Raw genomic sequence first — 22,354 nt, forward strand, 5'->3', positions numbered from 1 at the left:
TTTAAACCATTTTAATTTTACTTATACAATTTTAATGGTTTAAATGATACAGAAAATATTTTGAGATAAAATATTAAGATTTCCTAGGTAATATTCATGGTCAAATAACATCCTATCAAATATTTATCTCAGTCTATTCTATTATTTTTATACATTTGGGTATTTCTGTTATTTTCCATTACAAACAATACTATGAACATCTTTGCACATAAAATCTTTCTTCTGTAATTCAAAGCATTTCTCTAGGATAGATTCCCTAAAATGAGTTATGAACTTTTTAAAGATTCTTGATATATATTTTAATCACTGACTGTTATTATTAATTTTTCTGTTATCTCACCATTATGTATTTGATGGGATTATTGAAAGGTATGAAGATAGGTGTGAGATATATATATATATATATATATATATATATATATATATATAAACTTTTCTGAACTACCTGAAGGATAAATACTTTGCAAACTAAATGCCAGTCAATGAAACTGTTCATTTTGCTTTTCAGTCTCCAGGCAGGGTGAGTTCTCATTCCTTGCTAATTATTTTAAGAGACGTCCCAGCAACAGATACTAATGGGAACCCTCAATTATAGTCGTGGAATTCCTGCTCTTTGAATCTGGGAAAGACTTAAAGCTTGTAGAATCTTTTAGTTGAAAGAGCCATTTAAAATAATCAGTGCAGGAATCCTTTTTATGTAGCCCTGAGAAGTGGCCTGCCAGCCTCTGCTTAAATACTTGAAAGTATGGATGTTGGTTACCAAGCAAAACTATCCATTTCAGATTTTACCTTTTTGCATTGTTCATTTAGTTGAGCTGACTTTTTAAAATCATGTGTTTTAACTTCTGCATAGTAGAACTTCCCAAATTCCTATGAAGCCAAGCCATGAACCATTATTTGCTCTAATGACAGGCCCAGGACCCCATGACTATCCTTTTCTTACCCTGGAAAAAGTATAGGAACACAGATTTTTCTACCCATAAGAAGCAATAAAGGAGAAGAATCTCTGAAGTCAGGTCTATTCCTTTACTCATTTCTTCCTCCTTACTTTGTGTGAGAAAGAAAAACCATTTGGGAAATTTAGGTGATTTCAAGGTCATTAGAAAATGTGTCGATTTCCTAAAGCACTGGAATAAAATCTCTTTACATGTAACTAAATTTGGAAATGTCACAACAATACAATTAATAACATTATCCAATTTCTTGAAATAAGAGACAGTGAGAGAAGAAAGAACCTAAGTTAATTGTTTTGTTTTTTTCTGAAGAATCCAACTCCAGATATATGTACTTTATCAATTTCCTTTATAGTAAGCAGAGGACAATTAGGATGTGCCCTTTTAAATGGCCATCTGGGCTTCCATAGTGGTCCAGCCTGGAGCTGTATTCCTGAGTGTGCACAGAAAAGTTTTCTTCTCTGAATGTTCCACATTCCTTCCTCTCCAATAATGGCATAAGCTTGAGGTGACCCCCAACCAGGAGGAGGTGTGGCTGCAGGCAGCACATGGAACAAAAGTCAGCTTAAGAAGCGGAGGCACGACAGTCTCTAGGTCCATCCACCTCACTACAAGTAACTCAATTTTGTTTCTTTTTATGGCTGAGTAATAAGACTGTCATACAGAGTGAAGTGAGTCAGAAAGAGAAAAACAAATACTGTATACTAACACATATATATGGAACATAAAAAAGGTTCTAAAGAACCTAGGGGCAGGACAGGAGTAAAGATGAAGACGTAGAGAATGGACTTAAGGACACGGGGAGGGAGAAGGGTAAGCTGGGACCAAGTGAGAGAGTGGCATGGACATATATACACTACCAGTTGTAAAATAGATAGCTAGTGGGAAGCAGCTGCATATAGCACAGGGAGATCAGCTTGGTGCTTTGTGACGACCTAGAGGGGTGGGATAGGGAGGGTGGGAGGGAGACGCAAGAGGGAGGGGATATGGGGATATATGTATATGTATAGCTGATTCACTTTGTTATACAGCAGAAACTAACACACCATTGTAAAGCAGTTATACTTCAATAAAGATGTTTAAAATAAATAAATTTTAAAAAAAGAACAGCAGGCAAATCCACATATTTTATGCTCACTGAGCGATGTGGGAGCTGGCTGCCCACACTGCTGGCAGCTGGGTCTAGTCTGATTGCCTGCCAATTGGTGACAGTGACATTTCCATATTAGGGACAGCAGTGCAAGGAGGAGACACAGTCATCAATTCTGTATCTTGTGTACTTTCCTAAGGCTTTTGTCATTGTTGTTTTGTATTTTGGGCTTCTTTTCTCTTACTCTGTTCCTCACCTGCCTCCTAAAGGCAAGGGAGGAGGATGCTGGAGATGGTGGCTTCCTTGGCAGTGGAAACATCACCTAGAGCAGCAAAATGGGATCCTTTCTGTGTTCGGGTAGAATGACAATCTGATTACCTCTACTCTATCCCTGACCGACACTTGTGTTACAGCTTAATTGCATTCAAACTCCTAGAGCATCCAAGAAGGGAATTAAAATTGTTGCCTATTTAAAAAATTTCAACTTACGTTCCATGGAAAGCCCACGTGACATGAAAACCAACTGGACCCCTTGTAATTCTGGCGTTCTGACACCAGAGACATACAACTTACCGACACAAATAGCAACTCCTATGTAGGCGACAGTGGTGATGAAGATGGCCAGCATGGTCCCTCTGGGGATAGCATCTTGGGGATCCTTTGAAAAAATAACGTGGAGGAATGAGGAGATAGAGTGGAATAAGAAACAGACATCACTTGGAGTTAGTTCTGTATTTTGAAAATTTTAGGCTACCCTTCCTGAGGCGAGGTCTAAAGAAAAAATCAAGCAGATGGCAAAGTGGTGAGCTCCAGTTCTTTTTGGACAAAGGCAGGGTGTTTAGAGAGAATAAAGAAATCTGTATAACTTTGTGCTGCACAGAAGAGATTTATAACTGTCCAGGAGGGAGTTTCTATAGAAAAGTGGACTGGTTGGTTCACCACTGCCTTCCCCTCCCCTTTATCTCCTGTGAATTTCGTGCAGATGTATCAGACCTTAAAGTATTAGGGGGGACACACAAACATACCCAGCACATTGACGATATCTGTGTGTGTATTTGTTTTGTACTAAGCTTAGGCTTACTTTAAAAAAAATTACTTTTGACTGAGCAAAAAGGTGATCTGCTAAATTCTCCAATCCCTCAAATCTCCCATTTGGAATCTAGTTCAGGAATAACTACAATGGGAGATATTAATTTCCATAAGCAGGCATAAAGAAAGAGGCAAATTTAAGCTTATACCAGAAAATAGGCTTTTCTCTTGCCCATAAATATATATAAATTCACTGAGCTGAGCTCACATCATGTATAATATACCACTTTATATCCTATTTTGGGGGCTAAATCATATAATGATCAATTTCCAAGCAGCATAACTTCTAAATAATAGAATTCAACTTAACAGGGATTATTAAATAGAGATTTCAGTGTATTCATTGCTTATAAAAGACAGTGCTGGCATATAGTAGGAGTCCATAAATACCAAATTGAAGAAAGCACAATCTCAGTAGACATCAGTTCCCCCACCAGAGGACATGAGGCTCATCGATACAACTGAGCAATCAATGCAGTCAAGGTCTGAGTTTTGTGTTTTGTTAACTTAAATCTGCTGATGAAATCCATCAGAAAAATCAACTCATGGTGAATGCAGACACAACCTGACAGCTGGAAATGTTAACTAAACCAAGCAAATCTACCCCCACAGGGGAGTAAGCCAGCCCTATGGAGCCATTCTGTAATTACTCATTCCTTCCCATCCTTGTAGGAATATCTGCACACATGGTTTGTTCGGATACAGACATATCCAACCTCTTCATTCCAAACTACTGTCTCAAAGAGGATGTGGCAAGTGTGTGTAACTGAGTAGCACATGGAAGGAAGAAGAAGGCAAGCGTGGCTGAAAGCGACTCCACTCAATCTCATTCACGGTATGTTCAAGTTTTATTTTATTGATTAAGGATTTCTTGGGATCTGAGTGAAATGTGAAGAACTGATGTTAAGTGGGAAGAAAGGAAAAGAGGTATGAAGATGGACAGCAGTCTTATACCTAAAATACGAACACTTAGTTTATGTTTAGAACTATCTGCTACGAGCTCTAAATTTACTTATTTAGGACTTCACACGAGGGTCAAACTTGACCTGATATAAATCGGCATGTCAGTATCTTAATGTCTGGTCATATACTCACGTTGTCTGCTCTGGATACATTTCCCCTAGACAGGGCTCAGGACATAGATTCTTAGTTTTCACTCTAAATGTTAATTTTCGTCCCTCAAGCAGTAACCCAAAAGCTCACCTTCCTTCACCTTTCTTTATTAAATATTTTCAGAGTGCAGTCTACTAGATTGCTGCTGGTTGAGTGTCAACCATATCCTAGTCTTATATCTCTGAAACTGCATCTTAACTGTCCTGATTAGACCTGGGTACCTCCCAAATCCTCTCCCAGGCACATATTTACAGATCATCAATACTGTGTTAACAAATAGAAGGTTCAGGATGGGAACCTTGTAGCATCCCCTTGTGCTAATGCTTGTTAACTGTCACTGGCAGCCTGAAGAGCCATCTTGAGAAGGATTCTGAGGCTGTGAGCAGAAGTAGAGTCTTGCATACCCTCATAGTGTATAAACAATACATGTTTACTAAGTTGAACTGAATCTAATATGTTCTAGTTTCACTCTCAGAAAGAAATATTATCTATAAGTTCTGAGGCTTCCTTGCCACTTCCCAACACGTGGTCACCTCTCAGTCCTTAACATGCTTGACCACTCTGGCTTTTGATCATGTTAATTATTACTTCTCATAGCATTCTCCTCTCTTGACTTTCTCTTGAGTTCACCTACCTCTTAGCTCTTTCTTTTTCTTCTCTGTGGACTCCTTTTCTACCATTTATATTTTGAATATCCCCTGGGTGCTACCTTGGTCTGCTGCTCTCCTCCTTCTTACCCAGATCTGGATGGACTCATCCATGCCGTGGCTTCCAGTCCTGGCCTAGTTTCTTTACAGAGCTCTAGACTTGTAAATGTAGCTACCCATTAGACATCTCACCTCTGCTGTCCTTCCGCCATTTCAACCCCAATGGCCAAATCTGAGCTTCTATTCACCATGGAATCAATTCACTAGGTTACAGCCAGCATGAAAAGAATACAGTAGAAAGGAACTGATGTGAAAATATCAGGAGACATCATTTGTAATAAAGTATTGAACTGTTTGGAGAAATTTTTGCATGTAGGCACTTGGTTGTGATATATAATGTTTTCCTGCAGCAGATCATAGTAAAAAAAAAAAAAAAGCATCCTTTCCATTTCCTCTCCTAACTCTAACCAAAGCTGACCACTTTGATCCATTTTCCCTGCCATGGCCTTAATTCAGGCTCATGTCATCTCTTCTCCAGACTACTGTGATATCCTCTAACTGATCTTCTGCCTCTGGTCTCCCTACCTATCACCCCCCCACCCTCTAATCCATCCCTCACAAGCTGCTAGCAAACTCTTTAAAATGAGTATCTAATCATGGTACTCTCTGATCTAACTTCCTTAGTGTCTCTAGCTAGTTGTGGGATAATATCCAAACTCCAATGTCAGTAGTTTAAAGGATTTCTGAGTTCTCCATGACAGTATACAGTAATGTATGTGCTAAAAGTTAAACTTAATTGTAAAATCACCAAAGTATTTTTAAATAGAAAAAATGCAACTTTTTACAACAATATTATGACCACATGTGCCCTAAAAATCATGATAGGACATCTTTACATGTAAACTCCTTTTCTTTACAATGTAAACTCAAAATCAGAGGTTTCTCAGTACAGATTGATAGATAAATAAAATTCTTTACTAATACAGCAATCCTAAATCAAGTTAACACTTATCTTGGGATAAAGGAATTCTAAGCCTTGCCTTTTTTTTAGATTGGGATATCCTCTAGTTCTTTGCTTACTCCCAGAGTGCCTAGGACACATAGAAGTTCCTTTATAAATACGTTTATTAATATATTGATGAAAAGATTTTACTTGCATACCCCACTCCACACATAAAATCATTTCCGTCAGCAGCATCTTTCTCTGAGCCTGTTTATGGTCCTTGTTTACTGTTCCAAATGTCCCTCCCTTCTTTGTCCTATTGATGAACTCCTATTCATCCCTTCAAATCTGGATTGAGTGTCCCCTCCTCTGAAAGACTTCCCTTACTTCTTTGGGGACAGGCAGTTACTGTTTCATCTTTCCCTTGCACAAGATTTTGTTCTTGTTTTTCTATGACCCATATAGAGTTAATCTGTCTCTCTCTCAGACCATGAGCTCCTCGAGAGAAGGATCAAGCAAGCTCTTCTTCGCTCCTCTGGTGCCTGGTATAAGTAATACGTGTTGGTTGAGCTGAACTGACTACTAAGCATCTAATAATAAAAACTTGTTTCTGAGGCGTCTAAAGAAAGCACAATATTTTTTCATTTAAATGTGGTCTTACAGTTTAGAGAAATGTCTATCAGTGACCTCTGATACTTTTCCAAATCGGAGAAACCAGAAGCTCAACATCCAGAGCTAAATTTGGCCAAGCAGTACTGCTTACAACTTGAATCATTTTGAACAAGTTATTTAATTTTTCTGAGCCTTAGCATACTATTTTTTTATGCCATATCTCTGCTCAAGAATTTCCCATGGAGAGACCTTCAAGATGGCGGAGGAGTAAGACATGGAGATCACCTTCCTCCCCACAAATGCATCAGAAATACATCTACATGCGGAACAGCTCCTTCAGAACACCTACGGAACGCTGGCAGAAGACCTCAGACCTGACCACCTAGAGGGGTGGGATAGGGAGTGTGGGAGGGAGGGAGACGCAAGAGGGAAGAGATACGGGAACATATGTATATGTGTAACTGATTCACTTTGTTATAAAGCAGAAACTAACACACCATTGTAAAGCAATTATACTCCAATAAAGATGTTAAGAAAAAAAAGAAAGAAACTCCCCACATACCTGGGTAGGCCAAAAGAAAAAACAGAGACAAAAGAATAGGGACAGGACCTGCACCTCGGGGAGGGAGCTGTGAAGGAGGAAAAGTTTCCACACACTAGGAAGTCCCTTCACTGGGGGTAGGGTGGGAGGGAAGCTTCGGAGCCACGGAGGAGAGCACAGCAACAGGGGTGCAGAGGAGAGATTCCCATCCAGAGGATTGGTGCCGACCACGACTCAGCAGCCGGAGAGGCTTCTCTGCTCCCCCGCCGGGGTGGGCACGGGCTGGGAGCTGAGGCTTGGGCTTTGGTAGGATCCCAGGTAAAGGACTGGGGTTGGCTGTGTGAACACAGCCTGAAGGGGGTTAGTGCGCCACAGCTAGCTGGGAGGGAGTCCGGGGAAAAGTGTGGAGCTGCTGAAGAGGCAAGAGACCATTGTTTCGGGGTGCGGGAGGAGAGGGGATTCAGAGCACCGCCTAAACGAACTCCAGAGACGGGCGCGAACCGCGGCTATCAGCACGGACACCAGAGATGCGTGTGAGACGCTAAGGCTGCTGCTGCAGCCACCAAGAGGCCTGTGTGCAAACACAGGTCACTCTCCACACCTCCCCTCCTGGGAGCCTGTACAGCCCGCCACTTCCAGGGTCCCGTGATCCAGGGACAACTTCCCCGGGAGAACGCACGGCATTCCTCACGCTGTTGCAACGTCACACTGGCCTCTGCCGCTGCAGGCTCACCCTGCATTCCATACCCACCCCCCTCCCCCGCCCCACACACACACCCACCCCTGGCCTGAGTGAGCCAGAGCCCCCTAATCAGCTGCTCCTTTAACCCCGTCCTCTCTGGGTGAAAAACAGACACTCTCAGGTGACCCACACACAGAGGCAGGTTCAAATCCAAAGCTGAACCCCAGGAGCTGTGGGAACAAAGAAGAGAAAGGGAAATCTCTCCCAGCAGCCTCAGGGGCAGCAGATTAAATCTCCACAATCAACCTGATGTACCCTGCATCTCTGGAACACCTGAATAGACAACGAGTCATCCCCAAATTGAGGCGTTGGACATTGGGAGCAACTGTACACGTGGGGTTTGCTTTCTGTACCTAATTTGTTTCTGGTTTTATGTTTATCTTAGTTTAGTATTTAGAGTTTATTATCATTGGTAGATTTGTTTATTGATTTGGTGGCTCCCTCCCCTTTTTTTATATATATATAGATTTTTTTTTCCTTTTTCTCTTTTTCTGAGTGTGTATGTGTATGCTTCTTTGTGTGAGTTTGTCTGTACAGCTTTGCTTTTACCACTTGTCCTAGGGTTCTGTATGTCCATTTCTTTTTTATTACTTAAAAAATTTTTTTATTTTTAATTTTTAAAATTTTTTATTTCAATAAATTTATTTTCCTTCCTTTCTTCCTTCCTTCCTTCTTTCTTTCCTTCTTTCTTTTCCTTCTTTCCTTCTTTCCTTCTCACCTTCTCTCCTTCTCTCTTCCTTCCTTCCTTCCTTCCTTCCTTCCTTCCTTCCTTCCTTCCTTCCTTCCATCCTTCCTTCCTTCCTTTCTTTTTCTCTCCCTTATCTTCTGAGCGGTGTGGCTGACAGGGACTTGGTGCTCTGGCCAGGTGTCAGGCCTGTGCCTCTGAGGTGGGAGAGCCGAGTTCAGGACATTGGTCCACCAGAGACCTCCTGGCTCCATGTAATATCAAACGGAAAAAGCTCTCGCAGAGATCTCCATCTCAATGCTAAGGCCCAGCTCCACTGAACAACCAGCAAGTTATAGTGCTGGACACCCTATTCCAAACAACTAGCAAGACAGGAATACAACCCCACCCATTAACATAGAGGCTGCCTAAAATCATAATAAGTGCACAGACACCCCAAAACACACCGCCAGATGTGGACCTGCCCACCAGAAAGACAAGGTCCAGCCTTATCCACCAGAACACAGGCACTAGTCCCTTCCACCAGGAAGCCTACGCAACCCACTGAAGCAACTTTAGCCACTGGGGACAGACACCAAAAACAATGGGAATTATGAACCTGCAGCCTACAAAAAGGAGACCCCAAACACAGTAAGATAAGCAAAATGAAAAGACAGAGAAACACACAGCAGATGAAGGAGCAAGGTAAAAACCACCAGACCAAACAAATGAAGAGGAAATAGGCAGTCTACCTGAAAAAGAATTCAGAGTAATGATAGTAAAGATGATCCAAAATCTTGGAAATAGAATGGAGAAAATACAAGAAATGTTTAACAGGACCTAGAAGAACTAAAGAGCAAACAAACAATGATAAACAACACAATAAATGAAATTAAAAATTCTCTAGAAGGAATCAATAGCAGAATAACTGAGGCAGAAGAATGGATAAGTGACATGGAAGATAAAATAGTGGAAATAACTACCACAGAGCAGAAGAAAGAAGAAAGAATGAAAAGAATTGAGGACAGTCTCAGAGACTTCTGAGACAACATTAAATGCACCAACATTCGAATTATAGGACTCCCAGAAGAAGAAGAGAAAAAGAAAGGGACTGAGAAAATATTTGAAGAGATTATAGATGAAAACTTCCCTAATGTGGGAAAGGAAATGGTTAATCAAGACCAGGAAGCAAAGAGAGTCTCATACAGGATAAATCCAAAGAGAAACACACGAGGACACATATTAACCAAACTATCAAAAATTAAATACAAAGAAAAAATATTAAAAGCAGAAAGGGAAAAACAACAAATAACATGCAAGGGAATCCCCATAAGGTTAACAGCTGATCTTTCAGCAGAAATTCTGCAAGCCAGAAGGGAGTGGCAGGACATATTTAAAGTGATGAAAGGAAAAATCCTACAACCAAGATTTCTCTACCCAGCAAGGATCTCATTCAGATTCAACAGAGAAATTAAAACCTTTACAGACAAGCAAAAGCTAAGAGAATTCAGCACCACCAAACGAGATTTACAACGAATGGTAAAGGAACTTCTCTAGGCAGGAAACACAAGAGAAGGAAAAGACCTACAATAACAAACCCAAAACAATTTAGAAAATGGTAATAAGAACATACATATTGATAATTAGATTAAAAGTAAATGGATTACATGCTCCAACCAAAAGACATAGATGGGCTGAATGGATAGAAAAACAAGACCCATATATATGCTGCCTACAAGAGACCCACTTCAGACCTAGGGACACATGCAGACTGAAAGTGAGGGGATGGAAAAAGATATTCCATGCAAAAGGAAATCAAAAGTAAGCTGGAGTAGCAATTCTCATATCAGACAAAATAGACTTTAAAATAAATAGTATTACAAGAGACAAAGACGGACACAACATAATGATCAAGGGATCAATCCAAGTAGAAGATATAACAATTGTAAATATTTATGCATCCAACATAGGAGCACCTCAATACATAAGGCAAATGCAAACAGCCATAAAAGGGAAAATCGACAGTAACACAGCCATAGTAGGGGACTTTAACACCCCACTTTCACCCATGGACAGATCATCCAAAATGAAAATAGATAAGGAAACACAAACTTTAAATGATACATTAAACAAGATGGACTTAATTGATATTTATAGGACATTCCATCCAAAAACAACAAAATACACTTTCTTCTCAACTGCTTAAGGAACATTCTGCAGGTTAGATCATATCTTGGGTCATAAATCAAGCCTGGGTAAATTTAAGAAAATTGAAATCATATCAAGTATCTTTTCTGACCACAATGCTATGAGACTAGATATCAATTACAGGAAAAAATCTGTAAAAAAATACAAACACATGGAGGCTACACAATATGCTACTAAATAACCAAGAGATCACTGAAGAAATCAAAGAGGAAATCAAAAACTACCCAGAAACAAATGACAATGAAAGCACAATGACCCAAACCTATGGGATGCAGCAAAAGCAGTTCCAAGAGTGAAGTTTATAGCAATACAATCCAACCTCAAGAAGCAAGAAACATCTCAAATAAACAACCTAAACTTACACCGAAAGCAATTGGAGAAAGAACCAAAAAACCCCAAAGTTGGCAGAAGGAGAGAAATCATAAAGATCAGATCAGAAATAAATGAAAAAGAGATGAAGGAAACGATAGCAAAGATCAGTAAAACTAAAAGCTGGTTCTTTGAGAAGATAAACAAAATTTATAAACCATTAGCCAGACTCAAGATAAAAAGGGAGAATACTCAAATCAATGGAATTAGAAATGAAAAAGGAGAAGTAACAACTGACACTGCAGAAATACAAAGGAGCATGAGAGATTACTACAAGCAACTCTATGCCAATTAAATGGACAACCTGGAAGAAATAGACACATTCTTAGAAAAGCACAACCTTCCAAGACTGAACCAGGAAGAAGTAGAATATATAAACAGACCAATCACAAGCTCTGAAATTGAGACTGTGATTAAAAATCTTCCAACAAACAAAAGCCCAGGACCAGATGGCTTCACAGGCGAATTCTATCAAACATTTAGAGAAGAACTAACAACTATCCTTCTCAAAATCTTCCAAAATATAGCAGAGGGAGGAACACTCCCAAATTCCTTCTACGAGGCCACCATCACCCTGATACCAAAACCAGACAAAGGTGTCACAAAGAAAGAAAACTACAGGCCAATATCACTGATAAACATAGATGCAAAAATCCTCAACAAAATGTTAGCAAACAGAATCCAGCAGCACATTAAAAGGATCATACACCATGATCAAGTGGGGTTTATCCCAGGAATGCAAGGATTCTTCAACATACTGAAAGCAATCAATGTGATAAACCATATTAACAAATTGAAGGCGAAAAACCATATGATTATCTCAATAGATGCAGAAAAAGCTTTTGACAAAATTCAACACCCATTCATGATAGAAACCCTCCAGAAAGTAGGCATAGAGGGAATTTACCTCAACATAATAAAGGCCATCTGTGACAAACCCACAACCAACATCGTTCTCAATGGTGAAAAACTGAAAGCATTTCCTCTAAGATCAGGAACAACACAAAGTTGTCCACTCTCACCACTATTATTCAACATAGTTTTGGAAGTTTTAACTACAGCAATCAGAGAAGAAAAAGAAATAAAAGGAATCAAATCAGAAAAGAAGAAGTAAAGCTGTCACTGTTTGCAGATGACATGATACTATACATAGAGAATCCTAAAGATGCTTCCAGAAAACTACTAGAGTTAATCAATGAATTTGGTAAAGTAGCAGGATACAAAATTAATGCACAGAAATCTCTTGCATTCCTATACACTAATGATGAAAAATCTGAAAGAGAAATTAAGGAAACACTCCCATTTACCATTGTAACAAAAAGAATAAAATACATAGGAATAAACCTACCAAGGAGACAAAAGATCTGTATGCAGAAAACTATAAGACACATGAAAAAAATTAAAGATGATACAAACAGATGAAGAGATATGCCATGTTCTTGGATTGGAAGAATCAACATTGTGAAAATGACTATACCACCCAAAGCAATCTACAGATTCAGTGCAATACTTATCAAACTACCACTGGCATTTTTCACAGAACTAGAAGAAAAAATTTCACAATTAGTATGGAAACCAGAAGACCCCGAATAGCCAAAGTGATCTTGAGAAAGAAAAACGAAGCTGGAGGAATCAGGCTTCCGGATTTCCGACTCTTATAAAGCTACAGTCATCAAGACAGTATGGTACTAGCACAAAAACAAAAATATAGATCAATGGAACAGGATAGAAAGCCCAGAGATAAACCCACACACATATGGTCACCTTATCTTTGGTAAAGGAGGCAAGAGTATACAATGCAGAAAAGACAGCCTCTTCAATAAGTGGTGCTGGGAAAACTGGACAGCTATATGCAAAAGAATGAAAGTAGATCGCTCCCTAACACCATACACAAAAAATAAACTCAAAATGGATTAAAGACCTAAATGTAAGGCCAGACACTATCAAACTCTTAGAGGAAAACATAGGCAGAATAGTCTATGACATAAATCACAGCAAGATCATTTTTGACCCACCTCCTAGAGAAATGGAAATAGAAACAAAAATAAACAAATGGGACCTAATGAAACTGAAAAGCTTTGCACAGCAAGGGAAACCATAAACAAGACGAAAAGACAACCCTCAAAATGGGAGAAAATATTTGCAAATGAAGCAACTGAAAAAGGATTAATCTCCAAAATTTACAAGCAGCTCATACAGCTCAATATCAAAAAAAACAGACAACCCAATCCAAAAAATGGGCCGAAGACCTAAATAGACATTTCTCCAAAGAAGTTATACAGATTGCCAACAAACACATGAAAGAATGCTCAACATCACTAATCATTAGAGAAATGCAAATCAAAACTACAATGAGGTATCACCTCACTCCAGTCTGAATGGCCATCATCAAAAGATCTCTAAACAATAAATGCTGGAGAGGGTGTGGAGAATAGGGAACACTCTTGCACTGTTGGTGGGAATGTATATGGAGACAGCCACTATGGAGAACAGTATGGAGGTTCCTTAGGAAACTAAAAATAGAACTACCATATGACCCAGCAATCCCACTAATGGCCATATACCCTGAGAAAACCATAATTCGAAGAGTCATATACCACAATGTTCATTGCAGCTCTATTTACAGTACCCAGGACATGGAAGCAACGTAAGTGTCCGTTGACAGATGAATGGATGAAGAAGATGTGGCACATATATACAATGCCATAAAAAGAAACGAAATTGAGTTATTTGTAGTGAGGTGGATGGACCTAGAATCTGTCATACAGAGTGAAGTTAATTCAGAAATAGAAAAACAAATACTGTATGCTAACACATATGTATGGAATCTAAAAAAAAAAATAATAATAATGGTTCTGAAGAACCTAGGGGCAGGACAAGAATAAAGATGCAGACATAGAGAATGGACTTGAGGACATGGGGAGGGGGAAGGGTAAGCTGGGATGAAGTGAGAGAGTGGCATGGACATATATACACTACCAAATGTAAAATAGGTAGCTATTGGGAAGCAGCCGCATACACAGGGAGATCAGCTGGGTATTTTTGTGACCACGTAGAGTGGTGGGATAGGGAGGGCGGGAGGGAGATGCAAGAGGGAGGAGATATGGGGATATATGTATATGTATAGCTGATTCACTTTGTTATAAAGCAGACACTAACACCGTTGTAAAGCAATTATGCTGTAATAAAGATGTTAAAAAAAACAAAAAGAATTTACCATGGCACCGCGGTCCTTAATATAACAAATCTAAATGCCTTTATTCATTCACTCAATAAATATGTTTTGAAGCTTTCCTAGCTGTAAGGACACAGCAGTGCACAAATCCAAAGGCTAAGTCCCCACTTTCATGGGATTATATTCTAGGGTAAGCTTCTCTCGCTCAGGTCCCTTCAACGGCCTTTCTCCTTACCTTATAAGGTTACCCAGCCCGTCAAGCCTTCTTCAGTTGAATTGTGAGAGACTCCTTACTGTCCCACAGTTTTCCCATTCCTGTCTGTTCTTTTGTTTTTTCTTCCTGGATACCCTTATATTTTCTGACCGGTTGTCAGTATCCAGCCTTTGCTTTTAGTTCCTGCTCAAAAGTTACTTTGTTGAGAAAATCATCCCTAATGTAATTATTTCTTCATTATTTTTATTTCATAATGAATTTGGACAATGCATTCAGTTTTCATTTATACCTATCTCCTGATGACTCTTGCAAATATTTCTTGTCTTCCAAAGTTGATTATAAACTTATTGAGGTAAAACCTGTGTCTTCTACTTTTTTTCACGTGTGGTAGAGACTATTTATTGTCCTCTAATATACATTTTCACCTTCCTCCTTTTAATACTAGAACCCCCTAAAATTTTATCTGGTGATATAGTTGTCCAACTAGAGATTACATTTCCCAGTCTTCTTTGCAACTAGGTAAGGTCACAGAGACTAAATTCCGGTCAATGGAATGTCAACAGAAGTGACTGTTTGCTCTTACTTCCTTAACCCCCTTCCTATGGACTGGAATGTGATCTTGGAAGTGATCAGTCTTCTTGGACCTTGAAGATGAGGGCAAACCCCAAGGTAATGGTAATACAAGAGAGGTCATCTGGGTTTTCTGGGCTACCTTTGGGCGCAGACCTTTCTTATTCCAGTAGATGGCCTACGGCCTTGAATTTTTACGCACTAAGAAAACAAACTTCTGTCGTATTTAGGTCACTGTTCTTGGCCTTTTATAATACATTGAAACTAATATCCTAACTAATACAATGCTCCTTACAGTACTTAACATAGAATATTATGAGTAGACTGCTAAATAAATACCTATTAAATGAGTGAATGTACCTCTGAATTTAATGACATAAGTATTCAGTAATAAAGTGATTTGGTTTTGTTTTTGTTTTTTCTTGAATATTCCATTCATTATGTGTTTAAAAGAGAAAGGGTGGTTCTGATATATTTTAAAAGTAAATTTATTTATTTTTGGCTGCATTGGGTCTTTGTTACTGTGCGAGGGCTTTCTCTAGTTGCAGCGGGCGGGGGCTACTCTTCGTTGCGGTGCGCAGGTGTCTCTTTGCAGTGGCTTCTCTTGTTGCTGAGCACGGGCTCTAGGCACGTGGGCTTCAGTAGTTGTGGCTCATGGGCTCTAGAGCACAGGCTCAGTAGTTGTGGTGCACAGGCTTAGTTGCTCCGTGGCATGTGGATCTCCCGGACCAGTGCTCGAACCTGTATTCCCTACATTGGCAGGAGGATTCTTAACCACTGTGCCACCAGGGAAGCCCGGTTCTGATTTTTTTTTTCACTGAATTATATTCATTTTGTTGGAAATATGACACACTGTCAATATACTCTGTCCTTCTGATATCACTGAATAAGACTTTTGGAAGAACTATCTGGAATAGGATAGTTTGGCAGTAAAATGTATCATTAAAGAGAGAACTTTTAAATAAATAGGAAACCTTACAGAAATCTTACAGTTTTGAAATCTATAGAGAGACATGGTGACTGCTGATGTCTATAGCTCCTTGTCCTGCCCAAGTGCACCATGACCTCGCAGAATTACAAAGCAGAGGAAACAACATACCTCCAAATCTCCCGAGATATTGGCACCAGCAAGAATCCCAGTTGCTGCTGGGAAAAAAATGGCAAAGACAGAGAAGAAGCCTTCACCTTTTGTGAAGCTTGGCCCAAAGTTTTCTGCAAATATTGATGCTGCAACACAAATAATGAGAAAATTATCATGTAGACTTTCTTCACAGGTAGGAGATAAAGTTACATTTGGCTTCTATAGCCCTAAATGCAGTGTCCCTATAATCTAAATGGAATGAGCTTGAAGATATTGGTGTACTGCTGATGAACCTCATGTGAATATTTGCCAAGAGTCAAAATACATGTCAGAAGGTTTTAGATCTCTAGGACAAACCCTGAAAAATCAATAATTTTCATGCAAACAGAGACACATGCTGTCTACCTTCTTTGAATCTAGAAGATTGAAAAAGAAGGAAATGGAAAATTCTCTCATGACCCTACTGGCATACTCACAAATATACCACACAACATTGCCCTACACACACACAGCTACATTCTCACATATATATGCACCTTAATCAGCACACTGCTTTTCTATGCCTTTTTAAAAAGCATTGTAGGAGAAACTTGTGGGTGAGGCTATCTTAGAGGTTTTTGTTGTTGTTGTTTGTTTTCTTTTGTTTGTTTGTTTTTTGCGGTACGTGGGCCTCTCCCTGCCGTGGCCTCTCCCGTTGTGGAGCACAGGCTCCAGACACGCAGGCTCAGCGGCCATGGCTCACAGGCCCAGCCGCTCCGCGGCATGTGGCATCTTCCCGGGCCGGGGAATGAACCCGTGTCCCCTGCATCGGCAGGCGGACTCTCAACCACTGCGCCACCAGGGAAGTCCTTAGAGTTTTTTTTTACTAATGTACTAACCTCCCTGCCCCTGTATCTAGAGTTGGATCTTAGATCCTTATACCAAATTCGCATGTATAGGTGACTATATATATATATTCTCTCTTTGTATATAATACATATATATGGAGAGAAAGAGAGAGAGAGAGAGAGAGAGAGGGAGAGAGAGAGAGAGAGAGGGAGGAGCTTTAGTCATAAAATAATAACATCCCACAGGTTGTCACCAAATTATTTAAATGAAAAGGAAACAGGGACTTCCCTGGTGGCACAGTGGTTAAGAATCCGCCTGCCAATGCAGGGGACATGGGTTCGAGCCCTGGTCTGGGAAGATCCCACATGCCACGGAGCAACTAAGCCCGTGCGCCACAAGCACTACCAGGCCTGTGCTCTACAGCCCGCAAGCCACAACTACTGAGCCCACACGCCACAGCTACTGAAGGCCGTGCGCTCTAGGGCCTGTGCTCAGCAACAAGAGAAGCCACCGCAGTGAGAAGCCTGCACACTGCAGTGAAGCGTAGCTCCTGCTTGCTGCAACTAGAGAAAGCCCACGTGCAGCAACAATGACCCAATGCAGCCAAAAAATTACTTAGTTTAAAAAAAAAGAAAAAACTTAAAAAAAAGAAAAGGAACAATGTAGAAGAAAAACAAAGAAAGAAAAGGAAGAAAAATATGAACAAAAGAATCTAGGATGATGCAAAAATAAGGAAAGAAAATTTAAAACAAAAATTACAGCAGGAACTGGAAGAAGGGAAAAGAATCAAAAGGAAAAGGATTTGCAAAGCAAACAAGAAAATTTTACAAAGAAAAAGAATCAGGAAGAAAGAAGTGATGTGATATAAAAAGGGAACAAATACTGACAACTGAGTAAATAATGAAGGGAAATGTAAAAAGCCCTCAGCAGTGGATTCTTGAGTAAACTGGAGTGGAAAGATAGGAAAGAGTGGATAGGCAGAGTACAATAGAAGAGAGAAGTCAAAATTTTTGACCAGTGCCATGCCATTATCACAGATGCTATATTAATAACTCCTACAATCTTTTATGCTTGAAAACTTGACAGTGATGCTCAACTAGGTAATGCTATAAGAAAGCAAGGTACAAAATTCTAGCAGGAAGAAAAAATGACTGTGTTTGACTTCAGTGCTCTCAGTGGTTGGACACATTGTCTGAGCTATGTTCTCTTTCTTGTACATGCACTCTAGTTCTATTTCTACTATTTGACAGAGACAACGATGTGTCCAAAGCACTTTAACATCTGCTATCTTACTTGCTTTTCAGAATCCCTTTAGGAAGTTGTTATCATCACCCCGACCTTGGCAGGAAAATCTGAGAAGCAACCATGTCAGTTTGCAGCAGGATTGAGACTCACTCTGGTTCTCCTGACTCCAACCCCAGGCTCTTCCCTGGATCACACTGGGATTCCCGTGGCCGGGGTAGGAATCATGGGGATGGTGATGGGGGCAGTCAATGGAGAACCATTTATTGCAGAGCAAGTTATTTGTCATATGTACCTTGGTAATTAAAGAAACCTCTGGACTTTTTCTCATTGTTGGATGGAATGACAGTTCCAATGAAGAAGTTTGCAATAGCAATGAGAAGAATGATCAGAAGAATCACTTGAGCCTGGAATGACAAAGTAACAGGAGGTCAAATTAGATTTATTCAATGACTTTTTACATAATTATAAAAGTCATAAGTGCCCACTGAAGAAAGACCCTATCTAATAATTCCAGTTAAGATTCTACTATCGAAAGTAGGTAATAGGTGTGTTCTCATAAAATGGCATCTTAATGAGCCTTATTTGGCCTGAGTATAGATGTTACATTTTCAGTGGGTGCATGTGCTTGGGCACTTGAAGGTGACATTTCAAGAGCATTTCAAGTACTAAGTGGGTAACTTAGTGCAGTGTTCCTAAGAATATAAATGGAGCCAAAAGATTGAACACTGATAGAGTTGGTTTCTTTCCTAGGCAGAGCACCTATGGATTCCAGTAATAACTGCAGAAGGAGTATGAGAACACAGAATGATGCATAGAATTCCCATGATGCCTAGTGTACTTGACGTTGGGCTACCATACCAGTGTGTGCCCAGCATAAGCGGTCTGCAGGGTTGACCAGCCAAATCACTGTTCTTTAGTCCATCTGACATTTCATAGAGGTTATTGGCTTGGCATTCCCATATGCTGTTCCCTCTGCTGGAAACACACTTTTCCCTATACTTTGCAAAACTGTATCTTTCCTCTCAGCCATTATGTGTTAGTTACCTCCTCAGAGAGGCCTTTCTTGATCACTGAATCTAAACAATAACAGCTAATGTTCACAGAGGGCTTACAATACAACAGATGCACATCTAACTTTACCAATATTCTTTCAGGTAAATAATTCCACCCACAACTGTATGAAGTAGGTAATACTGCTATCATCATTTTAAAGATAAAGAAGCTGAGAAACAGAGAGGTGAAGTAATTTACTAAAGGTCATATAGACATAAACCAGGTTCAACTCCACTCTAACTACAGAGCTGGAGCTCTGAATTCTACCTTCTACTGTCATGAAACTACACTGCCTCCCTCAGGGAATAATCTGACGTATGTTCCCCCTGTTACCTTCTATCTCAGTGCCCTGTTTATTTACTTTATAGCACGTTCACAATTTACCATTCTATATTTACTTGTTTATGTGCTTGTTTATTACTCAGCTCCCCGTAGACCATATGCTCAACTATGGCAGGGATTGTGCCTGTGTGGGTCACAAATGAATATACAGTGCCTAGCAGAATGCCCAGCACATGATAAGCACTTCGTCAATTTTTGTTTAATGTATGAATGCATAATCTGGAAATAAGTGCCAGGTGGGAATGTTTCCTATTGCCTTATGTAAGTGGGAGGCTTTGGCTATCTTTCCATTTCTGGTGACCACTTGATGTCTCGTTATTGCACCTCCAGGCACATAGGAACATAGGAGTTTCAATTGTACTAGTCACTGTTGAGAGTTACAAAGCAAGCAAAAGACATGCTCTCCATCATTCAGAAATTTACTAACTGATTTACTAATAGTTAAATCCAGATATTCTCTAGTTCCAGGGCTTCTGATGCCCTCAAATTTGCTGCTGGAGTACTGAATTTCAGAGGGGAATGATAGTTTCTGCCTGTTCTTTTCTCCCAACACACTTGCCATTTCTTGTGGGCTTCAGCACTCACAGCCAGCTTGGAAGGGGATACCAGGGTGTGAAGATGGCAGTAATCTTGTTGGCTCCGTTACTGTTACTATAGCATCAAGGGCAAAGCACAGGCCTGATCACATGAGCTGGACTGCCTGGACTTCGTGCTTTGAGGGCTTGGTGTTCCACCGAGCACTGACCTGGCTCCTTTTATCATAGAAAGTAATAATAGCAATTCTTTTTGAATATGGAGTTCCTTCTATTCCTGCAATTTGTTCGGGAAGCTGACTAGCAGTTGTTGGTAATATCATTTTGAGAAATTCACCTTTGCTTCCCATTCCATTCCAGCTACTGAAATTCCCAAAAGAATCACCACTGTGATGGAGCCTATTATCCGGATGTCATTGGTTGGATCCACCATCATCGAATCACTCTCCTGGAACAAAAAAAAAAATCACTAAAATGGTTAGAAGCTTTTTTTGCCTATATGTCTTATTGTAGAATTTAACAGTAAGAAGAGATACCATGCACTAATGTCTGGGGCTACACAGGATAATGGAAAAATGAAATGCTCATAAATTGGAGAAGATAAAGAATCTAAATTAATTTTTTCCTGTGATAATAGGCCTTTGATAGCCAAGGTTAGGAGCTACAAATTTTAGGGATTCATTCTAGGCACAGATTTAAAATCTACTGTAGCACTAAGTAAAAATATGGGTACATACAAATATCATGTTTTGTTTCAGAAGAATGACTAGTTATTTTTATGTGTCAAGGGGAATCTTAGAAGAATAAAAATGAGTGGTTTCCAATGTGAATATCAAAAAAAAAAAATAAATGCTACTCAATTAAAGAACAAACTATGAACTATAATCCACTCATTTATTCATCTAATTTTCAAGTAGAGGTACCAATTGAATTCAGTGTCTGCTATCATTACCATGAAAGGAGGACTAGAAGTTAGCTCATATACTAGCTAATTAATGTGTTCACATATATACCATCCAGATGGGGCACCTAAACTAAAAAAGGCCCAGTTTCCCGCAGTGAGTTCTTCTAATGTTTGAACTTTCTTTCCCTTTGGAAATCTATAACCATAATAGTAATATTGCTGCTGACAATAATTCCCATTATCTTTTCTTTCATATTTTACACTCTATTTCATGTACATTATTTCATTTGATCTGTACCACATTTCTGTGAAAGACATAAACAATATTATTAGCCCATACTATAGATTTGAAAAACAAGGTTCAGATGAACAGAGGGACTGGTCCAAAATCTCTCAGCTGGTAAGTGTGAGAGCCAGGACTCTGAGCCAGTTCTGATGCCAAGCCTAGGGCTCCTTCAACTATATTCAGCTTCCACATTCTGCAGAATAAATCTGTTTGCTCTCATCTTGCCATAGTGATATCCCCTAGTGCCCTGAAAAAGCAAAATAAACCAAATTATCTTGCTTGGGTGAAGAAAAGAAAAGCTTTTAATTACCTTAAGAAGATCTACCACAGTCTCAGCAAATCCCACCACATACATAGCAACAGCCACTGCATTGGCAAAAGCAAAGATCAAGCCTATAGACCCACCAAACTCGGGCCCTAAGCTTCTGGAAATAAGGTAGTAGGCCCCACCTGAAACAAGAAATGAACATGCTTTACACTGAGGAACTTTTAGAGGATTTAGTTTGTATGACCAAATAATTTTGAATGTCTGAGAACATTTAAAATACTAATTATTCTAATAAAAATATTATAAATCCTAGTAATTTTAGAAATCTTGTTCACTGTAATGAATAACTTAGCCCTGCCTTATATTCTGTATATAATCTACAATAGAACTACTCTAAGTAAAATCCAATTTATTGAAACCTATAATACACAAATGCTACTAATAAGAATACAGCAAACTTTACCCCACAAATTCTTTGTCTTTTAAAAAACTTCATTGGAGAGTTCAAGTTAATAATGTAACTGAAGTAAAATTTCATATCTGAAATTTCCAGGAACAGGCAGGCCCAGGCAGAGAATGAAGTGGATAAAGTTTATCATTGTCATTCTAACTTGCTTTCTGGTATAATTACTGGTACACATGTACTACATTAAAAAGGTACCTGTATAGTGCTATGGATTATCCGCTCTATAAATCAGACTTAGTTTTGATGGTTTTAGCTCAAGAAGGCATGGTTATTGCCAAATACCCATATGTGTATGGGTGTGGCAAATGGGAAGTAAGGTAGGGAGGGCCTGGAACGATTGCTTCTCCCTTGGACCTTGAAAAGAAGGTTCTGCTCATGGCTGTATACTTCTGGGCACAGGAAAGACTGAGCCAGAATA

The 22,354-nt window shown here is 39.5% G+C and overlaps 1 protein-coding gene across 10 annotated transcripts in view; it reads right to left on the reverse strand.

Annotated features, from left to right (window-relative positions):
• SLC12A1 (solute carrier family 12 member 1) overlaps positions 1-22,354 on the reverse strand; it is a 93,457-nt gene that overhangs the window by 51,313 nt on the left and 19,790 nt on the right. For all 10 annotated transcript variants that reach the window (XM_032621589.1, XM_032621588.1, XM_032621586.1 and 7 more), the window contains 5 exons: positions 21,513-21,652; positions 20,350-20,460; positions 18,377-18,488; positions 16,030-16,157; positions 2,617-2,701 (listed from right to left, as the gene is read on the reverse strand). In XM_032621589.1, coding sequence (XP_032477480.1) covers positions 2,617-2,701; positions 16,030-16,157; positions 18,377-18,488; positions 20,350-20,460; positions 21,513-21,652 — 576 coding nt within the window. The remainder of the gene's footprint in view (positions 1-2,616; positions 2,702-16,029; positions 16,158-18,376; positions 18,489-20,349; positions 20,461-21,512; positions 21,653-22,354) is intronic.

Source organism: Phocoena sinus, chromosome 2, assembly GCF_008692025.1.
Source record: "Phocoena sinus isolate mPhoSin1 chromosome 2, mPhoSin1.pri, whole genome shotgun sequence".
NCBI classification, from domain to species: domain Eukaryota; kingdom Metazoa; phylum Chordata; class Mammalia; order Artiodactyla; family Phocoenidae; genus Phocoena; species Phocoena sinus.